Source organism: Elaeis guineensis, chromosome 9, assembly GCF_000442705.2.
Source record: "Elaeis guineensis isolate ETL-2024a chromosome 9, EG11, whole genome shotgun sequence".
In the NCBI taxonomy this organism is placed as follows: domain Eukaryota; kingdom Viridiplantae; phylum Streptophyta; class Magnoliopsida; order Arecales; family Arecaceae; genus Elaeis; species Elaeis guineensis.
In genome coordinates, this window is record NC_026001.2 from 86901410 (window position 1) to 86919557 (window position 18148).

At 36.5% G+C, this 18148-nt stretch overlaps 1 protein-coding gene across 1 annotated transcript; it reads right to left on the bottom strand.

The window, feature by feature from the left end:
- Positions 1-1676: 1676 nt before the first annotated feature.
- Positions 1677-14962, bottom strand: LOC105051149 (alpha-soluble NSF attachment protein). Its single transcript, XM_010931458.4, has 9 exons — positions 14567-14962; positions 12820-12869; positions 12658-12730; positions 9202-9281; positions 8748-8899; positions 5390-5549; positions 5260-5307; positions 3703-3783; positions 1677-1977 (listed from the first exon to the last, which is right to left on the bottom strand). The coding sequence occupies exons 1-9, from the start codon at positions 14709-14711 to the stop codon at positions 1897-1899; spliced, it is 870 nt and encodes a 289-aa protein (XP_010929760.2). The 5' UTR covers positions 14712-14962; the 3' UTR covers positions 1677-1896.
- Between the last annotated feature and the right edge of the window lie 3186 nt (positions 14963-18148).

An 18148-nucleotide genomic window follows, 5' to 3' on the forward strand; every position in this document is an offset into this window, starting at 1 on the left:
AAAAAAAAAGTGGTAGCTGAAAATCTCTTATATTCTTTCTTTGAAAGCAAAAAAAAAAAAAAAAAAAAAAACCATGCACTAATTAACACATGAAATCTGTGTTTCATCGCTAACAAATGTGTGCCGTCTTTCATTCTCTGCCATTTGTGAGCAAACTCGACAGAAAATCTCCAAAGGTTCATAATCTTGTTGGCAGTGTCGGTGGCTGCTTCATCGCTAACAAGTGCCACCTTTCATTCTCCGCCATTTGTGAGCAAACTCGATGGAAAATCTCCAAAGGTTCAAGCTACATGGAACTGCAATGTTTCCACGTCTGGTGCCAAAGCTATGATTGCAGCTGCATTAGCTTCATTCGTTACAGTAAAGTTTGGCAAGGGAATGTCCAAACTTAAAAAATTGTAGTCAAAGTTGAAGAAACTATTTTTTTTATTTCCCTCATAAATTATACATGTAAAATACAGGAGATATGGTTGCGCTTGTTGCTGTTAAATGCAAAATTATGTGGGTTTGCGCCTAGCATCTAGGCATGGCAATTCTTGACCTGAACCTGTCAGCCTGCCAAATCCATCTGAAATATATTGATTTGGGTAAAAAAGGTTTCTAATAATTTAGTTAATGATTACCTGAGACCCATATAAAGTTGAGTTTGGGTTTAGCCGCAATCTTGATCATACTCACTTCTGGAGCCTTTGGCCATATCTGCACATCGGTTGATTCCTATGACCTATGAACTGAGCAAGTTGATCGACTGATGACTTGCTCAAGCGCCTGCAACCTCTGGAAATTATAACCTAGTACATCTGGTGTACCAGCTCGGCCATACACCAGGCCAATATATTTCTACCAAATGGATATTCTGTCCACTTCGGCCATCTCCGATCCAGCTGCTGTGAGATGCCAAGGCCAATGCTCACGTTGACAAGATCTTCGCCGGCCACTGTAACACCTGGCAGCAGGAGCACCACCGCCTCTCCTTGCTCTTCGTCACTACCGACAACATCGTCATACTCAAAGCCTGCATCTTTGACCTCAAGAAAATCAAAGCCAACCTCAAATCCTCGATTAACAAGCTCAAGACAGACGTGGACAGAATGTCCACATGGCAGAAATATATTGGCACAGTGGACCGCTAAATTAAGCTAATACACAGAGTGTGGGATATAGTTTCTCTTCTCCTGACATCCTTTTTGTAACCCCCTTTTTTTTTTTTCACCTCTTCTACCACTCCTTGGATGAACCAATATGAAGTTGGTGCACTGGCAGGTGCATCCGTTCTATAGCCGCACATTTGGGTTTTACCCAGTGAAAAAACCAAAAAAAAGTGGGGGGCTGCCAGTTCAAACAGAATTCAGTGCTCAGTTTATTACTGATCCTTGCCTGAACATGAGCACAAATGCAGAAATAAAACAGCTCTTGGCATGGCTCAATGAAACCTCCTTTCAGACATTATCCAAGCCCATTTTAAGCATCTAAGCATAGCTCAAGCTTGAGCTTAGCTTCAGCAGCACTTTTCATAGCCGAGGGGACGATATAACAGCTTACATCTGAAGGTCTACGAAACTCGAACAGAATTGATCTCTGCCAAATAGGACACACATGAAATTTATGGGACATTTCCACCAGGTTGGACACATAAAAGAAAGAAGAGAAGCTGCTCACTTGCTGACAATACAGCCTTGAAATAAAAAATAATCACCAACCATTAATTGCAGAAATTCAGGTATTGTGATGGAGGGGGGAAACAGAAACTTGACGAGTAATAGACTCACGCACGCAACCAAAAAGCATAGCAATCCTCTTCGTCTTACATCCAAACTTGTCAAGTACACAAACCAAAAGCCACCGTCCAATTAGTACAAATATATAAGAAAAGATAAGCAATGAGATTTATGAGCCTCAAGTCAGATCATCTTCTTCTTCTTCCTTTGCTTTCAGTGCATTCTTTGCTCTCAATAGAAGTGTGGTTTTCCAAGGATCCTACACTCAATTGAAACAGTGTCAAACATAAATCTGAGATGCATGCAATGAAGTCAAACGGAAGGCATGATCCCAACATATCAATAAGAAAAAAAATATTAAACAAAATAAGCTCCATGACAGAATATCTGCTACATCAACTGTAAAATTGTTGCTATGTTTTAACATGATAAAGAAGGCATGATACAATGTATGCCAACAGCTAACTCTGGTTAAGAAGTGCACAACAAAGGAAAAGAAAAGAAAAGAAAACCTCTGATAACTAACTAAATTCAGGTGATGATCGCATTTTGTAATGGTTATTAATAGTTCAACTTGCCACCCTTCTCTCCTCAAGTCGCCAAGCATCAACAACTTCCATCAGCCATGGCCAATATCATCAACCTAAAACAGCCCACCACCGAACTAAGGTGCCCACTTCCTTCTCAGGTCATTTCTCTTTCTATGAAGCTCGCTCTTCACAGATGAGTTCGACAAAGCCATCTCTGAGGATAAGCTCGTATCCCAAGAATCCCATGCCCATTCTTGCATCATATCATGTGAATACAGGTATACCAGGTTACTTAACCAAGTATCCAGGTGAGAGCAAACAAAAAAATCTGCAATAAGTTTTTCAATGCAGGTATACGAAAAAGAAGCTATTTCCACATACCCACACAAGTCTCTACATTAAGAACATACACTGTTAAACTGCTAGCTGGTTGCTCATACAAGCCGAGCAACATTTGTTAGTTCTGTATACTTCTTGAGTCCACTGGTACAGTGAATGTTCACAATTGACCATGACACTGATGATTTATAGAATTATTTGACCTGTAGGTGCATGTCACCATATGTCAATAGACTTGCACTTGTTAGCAAAAGGCTTCCCATATCCATTATCCGGAGTTTGGACCCCGCTGACATATTTGCTTTTTGATAAAGTTGTTGAGTATTATAATGGTGCCCAAGCCCAAACAATGGCATTACAAATATAACCCCCTAATGCCTTCACCTATGCAACAGTGAAATGTTCAACATGTACTATCACGATGCTGTATTATTATTGGATAATTTTGTCTTCATTGGCATTAATTTACTTGCCTGTGAAGTTCGCTTTCTTATCATACAAGGACAATGCTATAATTTTCATCAATGGTCTCCAATCCTTTGCTCTTGAGATCCTAGGTTCTTCACTAGGGATGAATAGATAGCAGCTAACTAGGAATGACTTTAGTGAATCTTGGTTCAATACTCATGCAAGAATATGCTCTAGCGCATCTTGGGATCAACTGAAATAATGACCCTAAAAATTTGTGAACTAAATCAAGTTATTGTCCTTAAAAGAATTCCTTCAAATCCGTCTTATTGATATTCTTTCACATCCGATCACCTATATGTATCCCATTTCTCAAGTGGGTGGTGGTATATTTTGATAGCGCATCATATATAGGTCTATCTAGCCCTCCATATAGCTAAGAAAACTTGAATATCTTCAACAACTATTGGATTTCCAGTCACCAGATTGATTATGATCTGCAAAATTGGATATAGCTCTTCCATAGTTTATTTCAGTTACCCCAGCATTTCTCCTAATCTCAAATGTGATAATTTTTGTTATTAACTTTTCCTAAAATCCCAATCAAGGAAAATGACATATAACTCAAAATTAGACAATGCATTAGACCAATATACAATCAGAGAAAAAGAAATTTCAGGACATGACATTGACATAAAGAAATATACCAGCCGGGTCATGCTATCATATTCCTTGATGACATCAGTAAACTTCCCGACATCTTCCTCATCCATTGAAGCTGCTAAATCCTGCAATGTAAAGCAGGATTGTTAGTTAATCCAGGATCTGTAATCATGATAATCTACTGACTGCAATGCCACATCCTAAGACATCATTTTATCCATACAAGACAGCTCATAGGCAAGTTGCCATAAATAAAGTATGAGAAAAAATGTGACCAGATGAATTCAAACCATAAAATGTTTAGGGTATATATTTGGTATCAGATTGCTTAAAGAGAAGTCCTTTCTGAAAGCAATCAGTTAAAAGCACTTTAAAGAAAGGGCTTAGTCAAAATTATAGCTTTTGATAATTTCAAGTTACAATGATAGCAAACTTATCTCAGTCAAATGTAACTGCAAAAAGATGGCAACATGTTCCCATGAAGCAACAGTGTGATCAAAAGAGAAGGACTATAAAAAATCCAGCTTGTTGCAGAGAATATTGCTTGGAACATCCTTAGGGTTCGTTTGGTTAGGGGTAATTTGGCATGGGAAAATAAATTTCATGTCAGCTTACCATGTCTGGTATGAGAAGAGAACAAGAGAGATGGTAAGATAAATGGTGGATCCCACACCTAGTTTACTAGAGAAGGTAAAACAAATACCACCAGGGGGTGGTATTTTTTCCTATGCCTAATTATGGAGTGAAGGTAATCTAAAATTGTCATTGCTTGATGGAATAACTCTACCTATATTATATTAATATTATATTAGTTATATTATGTAATTAATACATTCATTATATTAACATATATTACATTATATTAATATAATATATATTTAAAATATATTAATTATAATATATTAATAAATATTTATATTTCATATATTAGTGAAAAATATGATAAAAGATCAAGGGCAACAATATATTTATTACTGTTAGTATCCATAAAAGAAGGCAAAAGGCATGTGTTAAGGTTGACATGATGAAAATTTGCCACCTTCCATGCCCCTAACAGATAACTAGGCAAGAGGAGTTAAGGTTGAGGGAGGGAGACAGGTCTTTGTGCGGGAAATTTTTGATAATGTCTCCCCCTACACAACTTGAGAGGGGCCTAAACTAATTGAAAGGAGAAAATGAGAGAGATCCACACACATGCACGGGCCTGGGTGGGGACGTGGAGCGTGGGGGAAGAAAGGTGTAGAGGCTTTGGGTACAGAGAAAATGACTTGAGATAAGGCTTTGGATAAGAATGAAGGTGTCAAAATTTGTGGCTGAGGTGAAATAATCCATAATCTAAAAACAAGAAACCCCAGCTTATCTAAGCAGCTGTTTAATAACTTCTACTTTTTAAACAAGTACTTTTTGGAACAAAATATCAAACACTGTCTTTTTCACAAAAGGACTTGTTTTTATTGAAAAACTGTACAAGCACTTCTCTAAAGAAATGCCAAACGAATTTTGTCATGCAATTTCTACTGTCAAAACCTCAAGTAGTCTAAACTGCCTTTAGCATAACAGAAAAATCATACAACCAACATGCAGGTTCAGTCATAACTTACAGCCAAAAGCTTGTATTCACGCGTGCCTGAAAAAGTAGGGTCAAGTTCCTGTACAATCACAAGCAAGTTCAGTATGTTCACAAAGTCCAAAAAAATAAAATTTGATCATTAGATGAAGCAACAGTTAGACCTGATATCGCTCTAACGAGTTGGTGATGGCAACAACATCACCTCTACAGAGTTGGCAAATGCCAGCATTAAGGAGAATACCCTTAACACTGTACTTGAGAAGATTGTTGTTCATTGAATGTCGTGCTATTGCTTCAAATATTTCAATTGCCTTAGGGTATCTGCAAAAATTTCAATAAGTGTTAATACTCTTCATTCCAGTACCAATATGAAATACGAAGGGTAATGAAATTCTGAGCAATATACAAACTAATTACTGAATTCTGTTGTTCCCAGGTCTCAAAAATTAGAACCAGATACAGCCATCTAAAGCAAATATTTATACATGTTTCCTCGCAGAGTACCTAAACAATAAAATATTCTCTCTAACCAAAAAAGACTGATCATGCAGAGTGCACTAAAGTTTATACAGAGAGAGGATGAAACCATGGCAAAGTACATATGAAAGTGCGACAAGCCTACGTAACTTAGATACAAAAAATCAAGAAAATAAGCAAGAAAAGAAAAGATAAAAGGATATGGGTAAAATCAATATTCAGGACCTGTTCACCTAGAAAGACCCATTTCATTGCCAGGTCATGGGTCAGTGGTTCAACCGCAGGTCAACCTAATAACCAGTGACATCAGAAATAAAATAACTAAATAGATAGATATTAAAAGTACTAACTCAAATGTCTGTGTATGTATAATAAATTCTGGTAATAAAACACACCATGAAAAGGTGACTGGGCAGTTGGGAGATGGGTTATTATTTAAACTTTAAAGTGGTGTTAGTTTGACTCCGGGCTTTCCCAGCTTTCACATTTCTTTCCTACTTTTGATACCCATCTGGATGGGTCAAAACAAGTTGACCCAATCAAGTCAAACAGTTCAACTGCTTGAATTGGCAGGTCAAACGATTTTAGCAAAATCTGGGTTATTTACCAACCTAACCTGCTGATTCTATAGGGTGGTGAGTCGGGCAGGTCTACCCAGTTGACCCAGCCTGGACACAAAACACCAGGTAAAATGCATTAGATATCAAGATTTGATGTTTTGGCTGCAACGGAACCATTTTGGACAAAATGAATCAGTATAAGTTTCAGCCAAAACTGTGTTTTAGGTCAATTTCAGTCCAAACCAACTGCAACTATTACTTTTTTACTTTTGTCTTGAGCAAGTTAATATGGTTAATGTTTTCTAAAATTTATGAATATTATTGAATTATTAAATTTGTTTCATTCTTGTTTAAACTTTGTTATTCTGATGAGTATGCTGCATCTTGAAATAATGAAATAAAATGTCTTCTTATTTATATTGGGTTTTTTTTTCTTTTGCTTAGATGGAGTAGAATGAAACGTATTAAGATGTTTGTCTTTCCTTAGATGAATCGTTAAAATGAAATAGAATGACATAAGTATAAGGAATAGTTTAGTAGAGTACAAGAACAAGAGTAAATAAGGGGAATTTATGAAAAAATAAGCGGTAACCTAAAAATTTCAGGGAAAATGTAGGAAAACAAAATACATTGTGTAGGGAGTGGAAAGTGTAGTGTAGGACATCAAGCTTCAATACAGTTTACTTTCAGTAGGAAACTGTCTAAATAAACCACATGAAATAGAATGACATAAGTATAAGGAATGGTTTAGTAGAGTACAAGAACAAGAGCAAATATGGGGAAGTTACGAGAAAAATAAGAGAAACATGTTGGTAACCTATAAATTTAGGTGAAAATGTACGAAAACAAAATACATTTTGTAGGGAATGGAAAGTGTAGTGTAGCATATCAAGCTTCAACACAGTTTACTTTCAGTGGAAAACTGTCTAAACCACACAAACTATGATCCTAACTAACTTCTAACACAGCAAAACCACTTTTTTGGAGATTTTTTTAACTTTTTTTGACCGAAACTCCAAAACTTGGAGGCAAACTGCTGAAACAACCGAAACTGTCGAAACCAAAACTAAACTTTACAGACAAACCAAACCAAAATGGAGCTTTGAAACCTTTAGATAGATTCAATCAAAGTTTGCGAACTCAATACCGGAACCCAGGCTGATTGTCGACTGATATCATACCGTATTGCATTAGATATAAAAAATCAAAAAAAAAAAAATTCCATCCAACAGCACAAAAAAAAAGGAAGGAGACCGAACCGGACCGAACAGGACCAAACTACCCGGTATCGAGCGGTTCGGACCGATATCATACCGAACCGATCGATTCGGTCGGATCCAGACCATTTTCCGAAAACTCAACCTAAATCGAATCGATTTTCCACTGGTACGATATGGTACGGAGTGTACCAGCCGGTATGGAATATTATGGAATATTGTTATGTGGAAACATAAATCCGAAAAAATTGAACTATATGCAGCTATTTCTAGAGCAAAGATCTATGAGCAAAGTATAAGTTCCCTCTAACAAGAATTATAGACCACTAGAGCATGAAAAAGGTCCAGCAAGCTGCAGCACACTGTTGACATCGAATAACAAAAAGAAAGAAAAGTAAAAACAAGGCAAGAGTAAAATGTACAAATAAATACGTGTATGCTGTTGTACACATGTATAATTGGGTTAAGAACAAAGCACAAAAATATGCCATGTTGGATATTGCCATGATCATGTCAAAATGAAATGCATAACCAAGAACATCTAGAATTAACTAAACAGTTGTACAATAAAAATTGGTATGTTAACAAGATAATGAAGAGCTATCCATATTGAACAAAGACAAAATTAATTTAATTGTACACAAAAGAATTAATTAACAAAAGTAAAAATAAAATAACAAATATACTACACAAACCTTCATTTTTATCCACCTTGCCCTAAAAGAAAACAAATAGCCTATATAATCATGTAGGCTTTTTTTTTTCAAACAAGGTAATAAGTTCAGCAAGAATAAAATGCAATTATTCTGACAAGATTGTAAAAGCACTTATAGGGAACCACAAGTTTCACAAAACCTTGTTGTCTTTATGTTTTACTCCTAACATATACTACTACATCTAAACAAAATGCAACTAAAGTCTGACTTTTTTATTGACTTCTCCAACTTAGTTGAATCAAGATTTTGTTTCTTCACTGCCATTTGAGATTCAAACCAGTTTAGCAAAAGCTTGAATAAACCAGTGGAATTCTTTTTGAAAGAGAAACAAAATAAAGCTGGGCTTATTGGATTTTGTTGGATAATATAATTCACTATTCATATTCTTTTAGCAGAGTTTAGCACCAGAAAGTAAAAATAAGAACAAAAATTTACCCTTTCAATATTATTTATAGATCATTGTACAGGGGAACATCAGAAAAGAAAAAGTGGATTCATCATTGAATCTTAATCTTTAAAAATTGATGTTGCAAAACATGTGAATCTTACTGTTCCAGCTGAGCAGCAAATTGTGCAACTTTTTGCTTGCACTGGTTGGCAGAAGTTGTCACTTCTTCACTTTGAAAAAGATCAGCAGCCCGCTCCAAGTAATCAATGGCCTTCCCGAGATCCTGTTCTTGTTCATACAACTCACCAAGTTCCTGTAATGTAAAATGAAAACATGACACTTTGGTCAGCACAAATATTAGCTCTTTACATCTTGTGGAGAAGGAATATACAATTAAATTAAATCAGCCAACAAGTAAATTACACATCATAAGGTGAGAAATAACATCAGTATAGTTCATAGATGGAAGCAAATGTAAGTATTAAGCAACCACAGACTATTATACTACAACCTTGTCAGAACAAAGAGTGGCCAAAGCAAGCATAAAAGGATTTCTACACTTTAATCTGATTTAGACATGTAACTATATTACAAATAATTGAGAAAATTTACTACCTTGCAGTATCTTGCTGCCATGTTCAATCTGCCTATCTCCAAGAAAAGATTCACAGCCTGGTTTAAGGACTGTGCAGCATCTGCAGAAAATTAACAATTAAAAATAAGGTAACACGACTTGGTTCTAAAATGCCATCTAATCAGCTCACATAAAATGGGAATGAAACAATCAAAATTAGCAGTAAACAGAAAATTCAACAGATGCTGGATATGAAGATGAAAAATTCGACCAACTTGTGATAATTAAAAAGGTGGACACTCCTAGACAAAACCCACGTCCTACCAATCTGCCCACACCAATATGCTTAAATAGTATCAACAACAAGCCTCATACAATCCTCCACCATTATCACCTATTAAGTTTTGTACTGTCTGTCAATACAAGACACTTATATGCAACAATTAGCACCATCCCTCTAAATGTACTCGTATCTTTTTCTTTAATTCTTGGTTGTGTGAGAAATACCCTCCAAATTCTAAATTCTATTATTCCCCATCATGATGTGTTTCCATACCTTTTGCAGCCTAACAATCTTAAACAGCTGTTGCTAACATATTGTTGTAATTAAGATATATACATTAGATCTTAAAGGCAAAGCAATAATCGCAGCATTCCTAAATCACAGATCTGCTACATCCAGCCAAACTCTAACTGCATAAAATTTTATTCACCTCTCTAACCTTTTTATAATAAATTATGGCAATAAATATAATCACTGTATGGTAGCGCTTGACCATCAGTCAGAATAATGACATTCCTCTAATGCCACTTTCAGGAGTTCCCTTTACAGGACGTTCTAGCAAGGGCCACACCCAACATGAATGCAAGTGCTGTCACATACTTTTTCACACCTAAAACATATATCCATCCAGGATTTTTATGTCATGATTCCACATTCCAACCATTCTAGACAAAACCAAGCCCTTCAATCAAAACCAAAACCTCTTCATGACAGAGATCTAGACCCTGTTCACAACAATAGCCTAAAACAGTTGACAGTCACCAATCCTTGTTCACAAAAGGCTATTTCTTCTTTCCTTGGCCTGCCAACATGATTCAATCTTACCATGTCTGTCTTACATCATATTTGATTCTTCATGGTACGATACTATGTTGTGCAGTAGTTAGCTTTCCCCAAGCAACTCAATTCAAAATTCACCATGTTCCTCTACAAAAAACCATCCAAAATGGAAAAATATAATCCATGTGATGCTCATCTTATGTGTTTGAGTCATGTTGCTGTCAAACAGGCACAAGCAATGTATTTAACTGACTATTATTATCAAATAATATTTTCACTAGATTCCTGAACATTGAAGCAATACGACACTCCAACTTACTAATCCACTTTGTCTACCTCCTAGCTATTCCATTAAATTATTCTTTACTTTATAGCCAATGATAGACTATAGAGGGCGGGCCTTTGCTTAACGGTAATGTTGTTCCATTGTGACCTGAGTGTCATAGACCAAAAACAAAAACAATCTCTCCATCCACAGGGGTAAGGCTACATACATCTAACCCTTCCTAGACCTTGCAGTGATGGGAGCCTCATGTGTCACAATGCCCTCCATGGATGGATAACAGGCTATGACTAAAAACTCAATCACTTTGCGGTATTTCTCCATCATATATTCTCACCATATCAGTATCTATAGGTGTATACTAATCATACAAGGAACTCGGCTTAATGGATTATGATGTAATTCCAAAATTATTAAAGATTAGAAATTTCAAAAAGGATGTTATTTGTTCAAACAGAACATTGCAATTCGACCTCGATTTTAATATCAATCAGCCATTGAGAGGTTCTCTGCAGCAGATATATTAGATCAGTTGGCAAGATCTAATATAAAAATCCTAATCAGCTATGCAACAGCAGAAATAAATCTCAACAAGCAAAATGATATAGAGAAGAAGGGGTAAAAATGGTAGAAGAACTTTAAGAAAATTACGAAGAAGAAATTGTTAACGAAAGAAGGGACTTTGGCCATGTTATTACTGTCAAAACAAGTTGCCCATACAAAGTTCATTACCCCAGAACAGCCAGCCACAAGTCCCTTTAATTATATAGAACCAGCCAGCTTTCCTACTTCCAATAAGATAAATAAATGAGGAAATAAATTTACACATAATTGTTGACTAAAATCTTCAACAACAGAAATTAGTTGGAGACTCTTCTGACTTGAACAAACACATTGAAAAACAGTAGTCATCCATCTAACAAAAGCTTCAATGTTTCTTTTTCCAAGACAAATTTGAGTCCACTTAGGATCCACTAAAACAGAAAATAACCAGCTGAATAAAATATGGAATAGGACTGGCTATGCAGCAATAATAATCCCCAAGATTTTGATTCCAACAAACCAATTAGGCCTTTCTTCTTTTGCTACCACTATTAGAACTTCAAACAGTAAATAAAATAACACCTGTTGGACACCTAACACAAGAGTACTTGTGCAATTAACACATCTCAAAAAGGAGCTGACCAGCATCAATTAGTAGGCCCACACTTGGATGCATCAGAGTTCCCCTAACTACAAACTGAAATAGCCGGAAGAAAAATGAGACAAATAAGCTAACTTAAGTCCTTCAAGTAGGCCAGACAAAACTACTTTAGGCTAGCTTATGCTTGACCAACAAGGTCTACCAAAAAAAATGTGTGGCAGGCCTGCCGTTCTTTGTAGTCCTTTAGTTGCACCATATTGAAAATTTTATCTTGTGATACAATTGAGTGTGTTAACAGCCTTGTTTATTATTCAGAAAAACCAATTAAATCCTCAACAATTACAAAATTTGTAAGTCAAGAAACTTATGTGTTTTTAAAACTATTAAATTAGTCCAAAAAAGCAATGCATGGACCACAAACCCAAAGCAATTTTTTGTTGTCAACAATGCATAACACTCAGAGCTCAAAGTTATTCTTTTAACTAAATGCTGAACATGGTGTTTGCTTGTACCATTATTTTGATAAGAGTGGACACATCTGATGTGATTGAAGAGTTAAGATGACGAGATAAGATCTTTTTACCAAAAAAAGGACGAAAGGTCATGATCAAGGGGTTGAAGCACCCATACTAGTTCCTGTGCTAGTACCTTACCAGTATGATATAGACAGGCATGATATAGTATTGTGCTTAAACGCGGTATGCCTCTTGGTTCTAGCATAACAAAAATGAGGTTTTGCACCAAGTCTCACTATGCGTCAATACCAAGAGGCATCCCAGTACCAGTAGTTACCAATACGATATGCTGGAACCTGTACACATCAGTACCTAATCCTAGATCATGATAGCTCCAGTGAGACCAAATCATGATATTAGATATCACTTTCTTAATTGATGCATATACCTCCTGTAGACATGCTAGATTTTTGCATAAATCTCTTCCTTTCTTTTTTTAAAAGGTAAACTACAGAATTTATCAAGTAAAACATTCTCTGATGCAGAAAATACCTGGAACTGAGATTTTCTTGTAACAGTTTGCTGCATCGACATAAGCTGAAGCAGCTTCATGCTTGCTTTCCAACTGTACTTTAGAAATTAATATGAACAAAATTAAAGTGATGTAGACAGTGCTGCCATGTAGTATTTGAACAGAACAGTTAATATATGGACCTTTAAATGACAGCTAGCAAGTTTGATGTATACTGCTCCAGCTCGATCCCCTGCAATACCAATAAATAAGTTAAAAAAGCATTGATCTTGATTCATGCTAAAGACAGTTCCTCAGCTAACATAATGCATTTGCTTGAATAACAGATTGACTAGAAGAATCTATCAAGAGCAATTAAAGTGATCAGACAGATCAACTACTGCAACAAGGACATGATGTTTGACATTATTTTCTGACAAAAGGAGAACAGGTTCATAGTCTTGCTGTATAATATACATAAAGGAACATGTTCACAGACATTAGTTTATGTGGCAGACATTCTACTAGTACAACTTAAAAATTTTGGCCCAAAAAGGATATTGATGCATTCAACTAAAAATTTCTCACATTGGGAATGCTTTTTATTAGAATTTCAATTTTGTTAAGAATTTGATTGGACTGAAAAGTCATACTTATATATATGTCAGCAATCCACTGCTAAATCAGTGAATGGTTGTCAAGAACATAAATCTATTTGAAGACTGAAAAATACAGTGCATCTATTCATATGACTGTAAGATGAGTTAGTATTTCCTAGAAATCACATAGATATAATCACATGTTATATACAAGTATGTTTGCACAGCCCTGTAAATATCTGCTACGATTTTATATCTTCAACCCCATATAGCATGATGTGATGCCTAAAATGATCACATTATGAAATATTATGAATATCATTTGTGACAGAATATCCATCAAGATATCTAAAGATGGCAGAAAAGAAATCCCCATGAACCCCTATTACACAAACAAAGCTTGCTACCTCTTTCCTCTTAGGTTGCCCCAAAACAGGCACCTTCTCCATCAAATGCAAACCCCACAGCTCCATATCTACTTGGCCATCCATGTGCCCTGTTTTTGATTGGCCACTCATCTCCTCAACCAGGTAGACTACAAGCCAAGTAACAGACACCAAAGGCTGTATCCAAAGGCCAGCGAGCAACTTCTCAAAAATCTAGTCACACTGCCAAACACAGGGCTTCAAAAACTTCCATATTTTTATGTAAGAGTGGACAAAACATTCAAGCAAGTTCAACTAGTAAAAGATTCAGGGATGCCAGCACCATCCATTGGCAGTGAAATGTACTGAAAGTATGGTTGATCACCATCATCTGATCGAGGGTAATTTCATCTCAGTGGTTTGAGAGCTACATGGACGGTCCAATTTGATGTTACCCCATTATCTGGCTCCAGTGTTTGCTTCATGAAGTAAAACCATCTTATTGTAATTTAAGTCACCAACCACACCCAAAAAAATACCAAGACAATCTATACAAAGTTTTTGTCAAAGGTTTCTTTTTCTTTTTCCTAAAAGTTGCTAGCCAGTAGTTTCATCTCATGGTTCAGTACCCATCATCAGATATAGCCAAATTGATTACAACTAGTTAACTAGTATATTCAATAAAAGAGAAAAAAACTCGAAAGATCAACTGCAGAGGCTCAGAAAAATTATATTTTTATCAATCTATTATACTATTTCATATATCTATCTATTCCAACATATATTAGATAAATTACAAGTTATCAATTCAAGACCCGATACAACCTAATTCAGATTAATTCACATTAAGATCACCGGGAAAAATGGGATCCAAGAGGTTAAACAGAAAAAGATCGCAGGTTGTACGCCGAACCTCAAAGATCATAAAATAAAACACCGATCGGGATCAAGAACCGATCAAAAGGAACGAAGAAAGGGATGCTTACAGTTCTTGGCGAGCTTGAAGCAATTCGCGGCCTTTTCGTACAAATCGGCGGCGTCCTCGTACTTGGATCCGAAGAGACCCCATCCACTGAGCTTCTTCTCCGCCTTCTTCTCGAATTCCTCGCCCCTCATCGTCTGATCCGCCATCGCCCCCAATCTCTTTTTCTCCTCCTTTCCGTCCTTTTTCTTCTCGGTAGTTCGGGAGAAAAAGGTGGGAGGGAGAGAGGCGAGAGGTATCGACAGAGCGAAATGGGTTCCGAGGCGCAACTCGAGTATCCCAAATGAGAGAAGCGGGCCGGTTCCCACTCGCGTACAGCTAAACACGCTTTAGGGTTGGAATCGAGCCGACCACGAGCTTATTTGATCCATGCTGGTGGCTTACAGAGATCGGCATCTGCTGGCGCTTGTATCGTGCCAATTATAGATAGATGCAGGTTCTTCCTGATACTCAAAAAATATCGTAAGATATTATATATGACTGAACATCATCTATTTTAAGATAAATAATTATATTATATATATATATTAAAAAAAAATAAAAAATATATATAAATTTTAAAAATATTAAGATAATTTGGACAGCCGTTCATTTGATGATGGATGGCTAAAATGTCACGCCCCAAATTCAGGACATAACACGATCATACTATCGAGGGATGAAGCCCACGATAATACGAAGTCAATCCATCATAATCATCTAAAATCCATCAAATAAAAAAATTTAATTCTATTATTCATCAAATAATCGAACCAATATTGGTTCAGAGCATCTAAATCCAAAAGCAAATACTAACCCGAATCTCAACATTCATAAATAACTACAAATCCATAATTATAAAATAGGCTGCATGTGCTCATATATGCATAATGAAATGTATGAGCACATGCTACAAGACGTGTGGTCAGGTGCGTAGTAGATCATGCAGGCATATGCAGTGAGATGTGCAGATGTAGGAAGCAAGACTCATGACCGAACACGTGGTGGGATGTGGGACTCATGCTAATGGACATGTAGTCATGTGTAAGGGGACTCGCATCCAGGTACTGGATAATTTTCCAGCAGTTCCAAACTCCTTAAAATGGTTGTCCAAACTTTCTGCAGTTAATAGTAGTTGGCAGCAATTTTGATAAGTTTCTAATGGTTGGGGGAGTTGTCCACCACCTTCATTAATATCTATGTTCGCTGGATATTTGAAGCAAGCCATGGGAGCATCTTCTAAGTGAGATTTATGTTTTGTTTGTTGGGAAATGTGTCCCAAAAAGTCAATCGTCAAGCTGTTGACGGTTGAGCAACCAAGTATTGTAATTGATTTGTTAATAAATAAAATATATTTGGCATCTTCATCATAAGCTTTCATCTTCTGATGAACTCCGTTGTTATGATGAAGTCCTTAGGACTATTTAGATTCGATAAAGAGAGGATTTATCGATTATCCTTAAAACTGTTCACGACCAAATGATAGGCTGTTAATAAGGACGACAGCTTCTATCGAGCATAGGTCGCTGTAGGCCATATGGGTTGGTTGTCCTCTTAACCAAGGAGTGTGGAGACACTGGTATGGCATACAGGTGAGATGTAAGGGTACATCATCATTGAACGTGACCAACTCCAGAGTATTCTACTATCGAGAATATCTCTGATGGGATATGGTATAAGTGTCCCTTAGACCTGAGATCGCCTCAGTGACTTGCAAGCAACTCACTGTGCTTTGGTACTGGACTAACTGAATTTTTAATTCAGGGACGGAAGGCTTCTGGGCACAGTCAAGTACTTGCTAAGTCAGAGTGTGATCGAGAAGGGATTGACCACTCCAAGAGTTGGAGAAGAATGAGTCGCTGTATTTCAATTTAGCAAAACCTTGGCCAGGGTAATCCATAAGATGGATTTGATATTTTGAAATACAATGTGGACAACCTGATCAGAGTTGACAGTTGAGCTCTGGGGTGTCCTATGATCATTTTGGTCAAGGGGATGAATTATATGAAAACTATATCCGCATGGATTCTAAGGATGTTGTTCTACACATTCGACCTATCCGGTCGTCGGGTACCATTGCTAGATGGTCACTTCGATTGGTATAGGAATTTGTTTCTATGCTACCGGCTTAGGTTCGGACCTATGAGGTCACACACATTAGAGTTCATGATCCGATCAGATGGTTGATCAACGATTAAGAATCGTTCTAGGGTTAAATGATCAATACGATTGACATTTAACCCAGTGCAAGTGTTGCAGGAGGATCGATTAGCAATTCGATTGCTAATTGACTTAATTTGATTAAGTCAATGGACTGAAATTAAGTCTAATTAAATATGATTTAATTAGATTTATTTTGGGCTTGATTGGATCAAGTCCAATTGGTTTATTGGATAAGCCAAGTGCAAAGAAAAACTAGTCCTAGTTCAACTAGGACTTGGGTCAATCTAATTTCTAATTTGATTAGAAAATTAAATCAGATTTAAATCTAATTTAATCTAATTAAATTAGGTTCTTAATTGGGTTAAGACCTATTTTAATTGAGTTGATCTAATTTTGATTTGATTTGGTTTGGGAAACCAAATTAAAATAAGTCATAAGACAGAATCCTAGTAAGACTAGGATTCCACCTTGCGCCACATAAGCCTTCTCCACGCCCTCTCTCTTATTCAACGTCAATCTCCACTTATTTTTGTGATAAAAGCCCTCTCTCAGATCTCTCCCACATTCACAAAAGGTCTCCTCTCTTTTTTCTTACATGGAAGGTGGTTTGGATCAAATCTAAAAGGAATAAGTTTGGATTTCGAATTCTATGAGATAGAGTTTTAGAAATCCAAAACTCTTTCAATTTTGCACCGAATTTATCTAAATTTTTTTTAGAATTTTTGTGGCTTTTAGGGTATACATTGTGCACCCTTTTCTGTTGATCCATATACGAAAATATGAAGGAGGTGCTCAAGAGTTGGGCGTCCCTTAACTTGCCATGTTTGGATAAGCCTTGACTAGGTATTTGACCTAGACAAGGACTCTATCATATCTCTCTATATAAGACGAGTTTCTTTGTGAAATTTTAGAAAAAATTAGAGATTTGAGAGACCTTTGTGCCATCCAAAAATCAGAGAGAAATACCTTTGGGTCGTGGAGATATAAAAGACGCAAGTTTGGGTATCTAGAGAGAAAAACGTGAAGAAGAAGAGGGTCTTCTTCTTGGGTTTTTGTTTTCATATCTTTCCTCCTCCATCTTGAGTTTCCTGAGAGTGTCTCAGATCTGAAACTCCTCCTTCTATTTTTCATTTTGGAAGAGTCCAAATCAAGAAGGAGGCACCTGATCAACCATCAAAGAAGATCAGCGCAGTACTAGCATACTGTGCTGATTTCCTGAAGCAGGACTTCTGATCGAGATTCGTGGGCTCGTGTGGACGACTCCTAGAGGTCGGACGCATGTGCGGCTTGCAACATCATCCTCAAGCCCAGATCAGCAAGGTTAGAACGTCTAACTTGCAAGGTAATAGATCTGATCTATTGTTTAATACATACATTATATATAGTATAGAAATATGTTGATATGATCAACATGTAGTTCATGCTATATTTATATATTTTAATT

Coding starts and splice junctions, on each gene's coding strand:
- LOC105051149 (XM_010931458.4), bottom strand. CDS start 14,711: ATGGCGGATCAGACGATGAGGGGCGAGGAATTCGAGAAGAAGGCGGAG. Junction 12,870..14,566: donor CTTCAAGCTCGCCAAGAACT/GTAAGCATCCCT, acceptor TTGGTATTGCAG/GGGATCGAGCTGGAGCAGTA. Junction 5,308..5,389: donor ACTCGTTAGAGCGATATCAG/GTCTAACTGTTG, acceptor GTGATTGTACAG/GAACTTGACCCTACTTTTTC.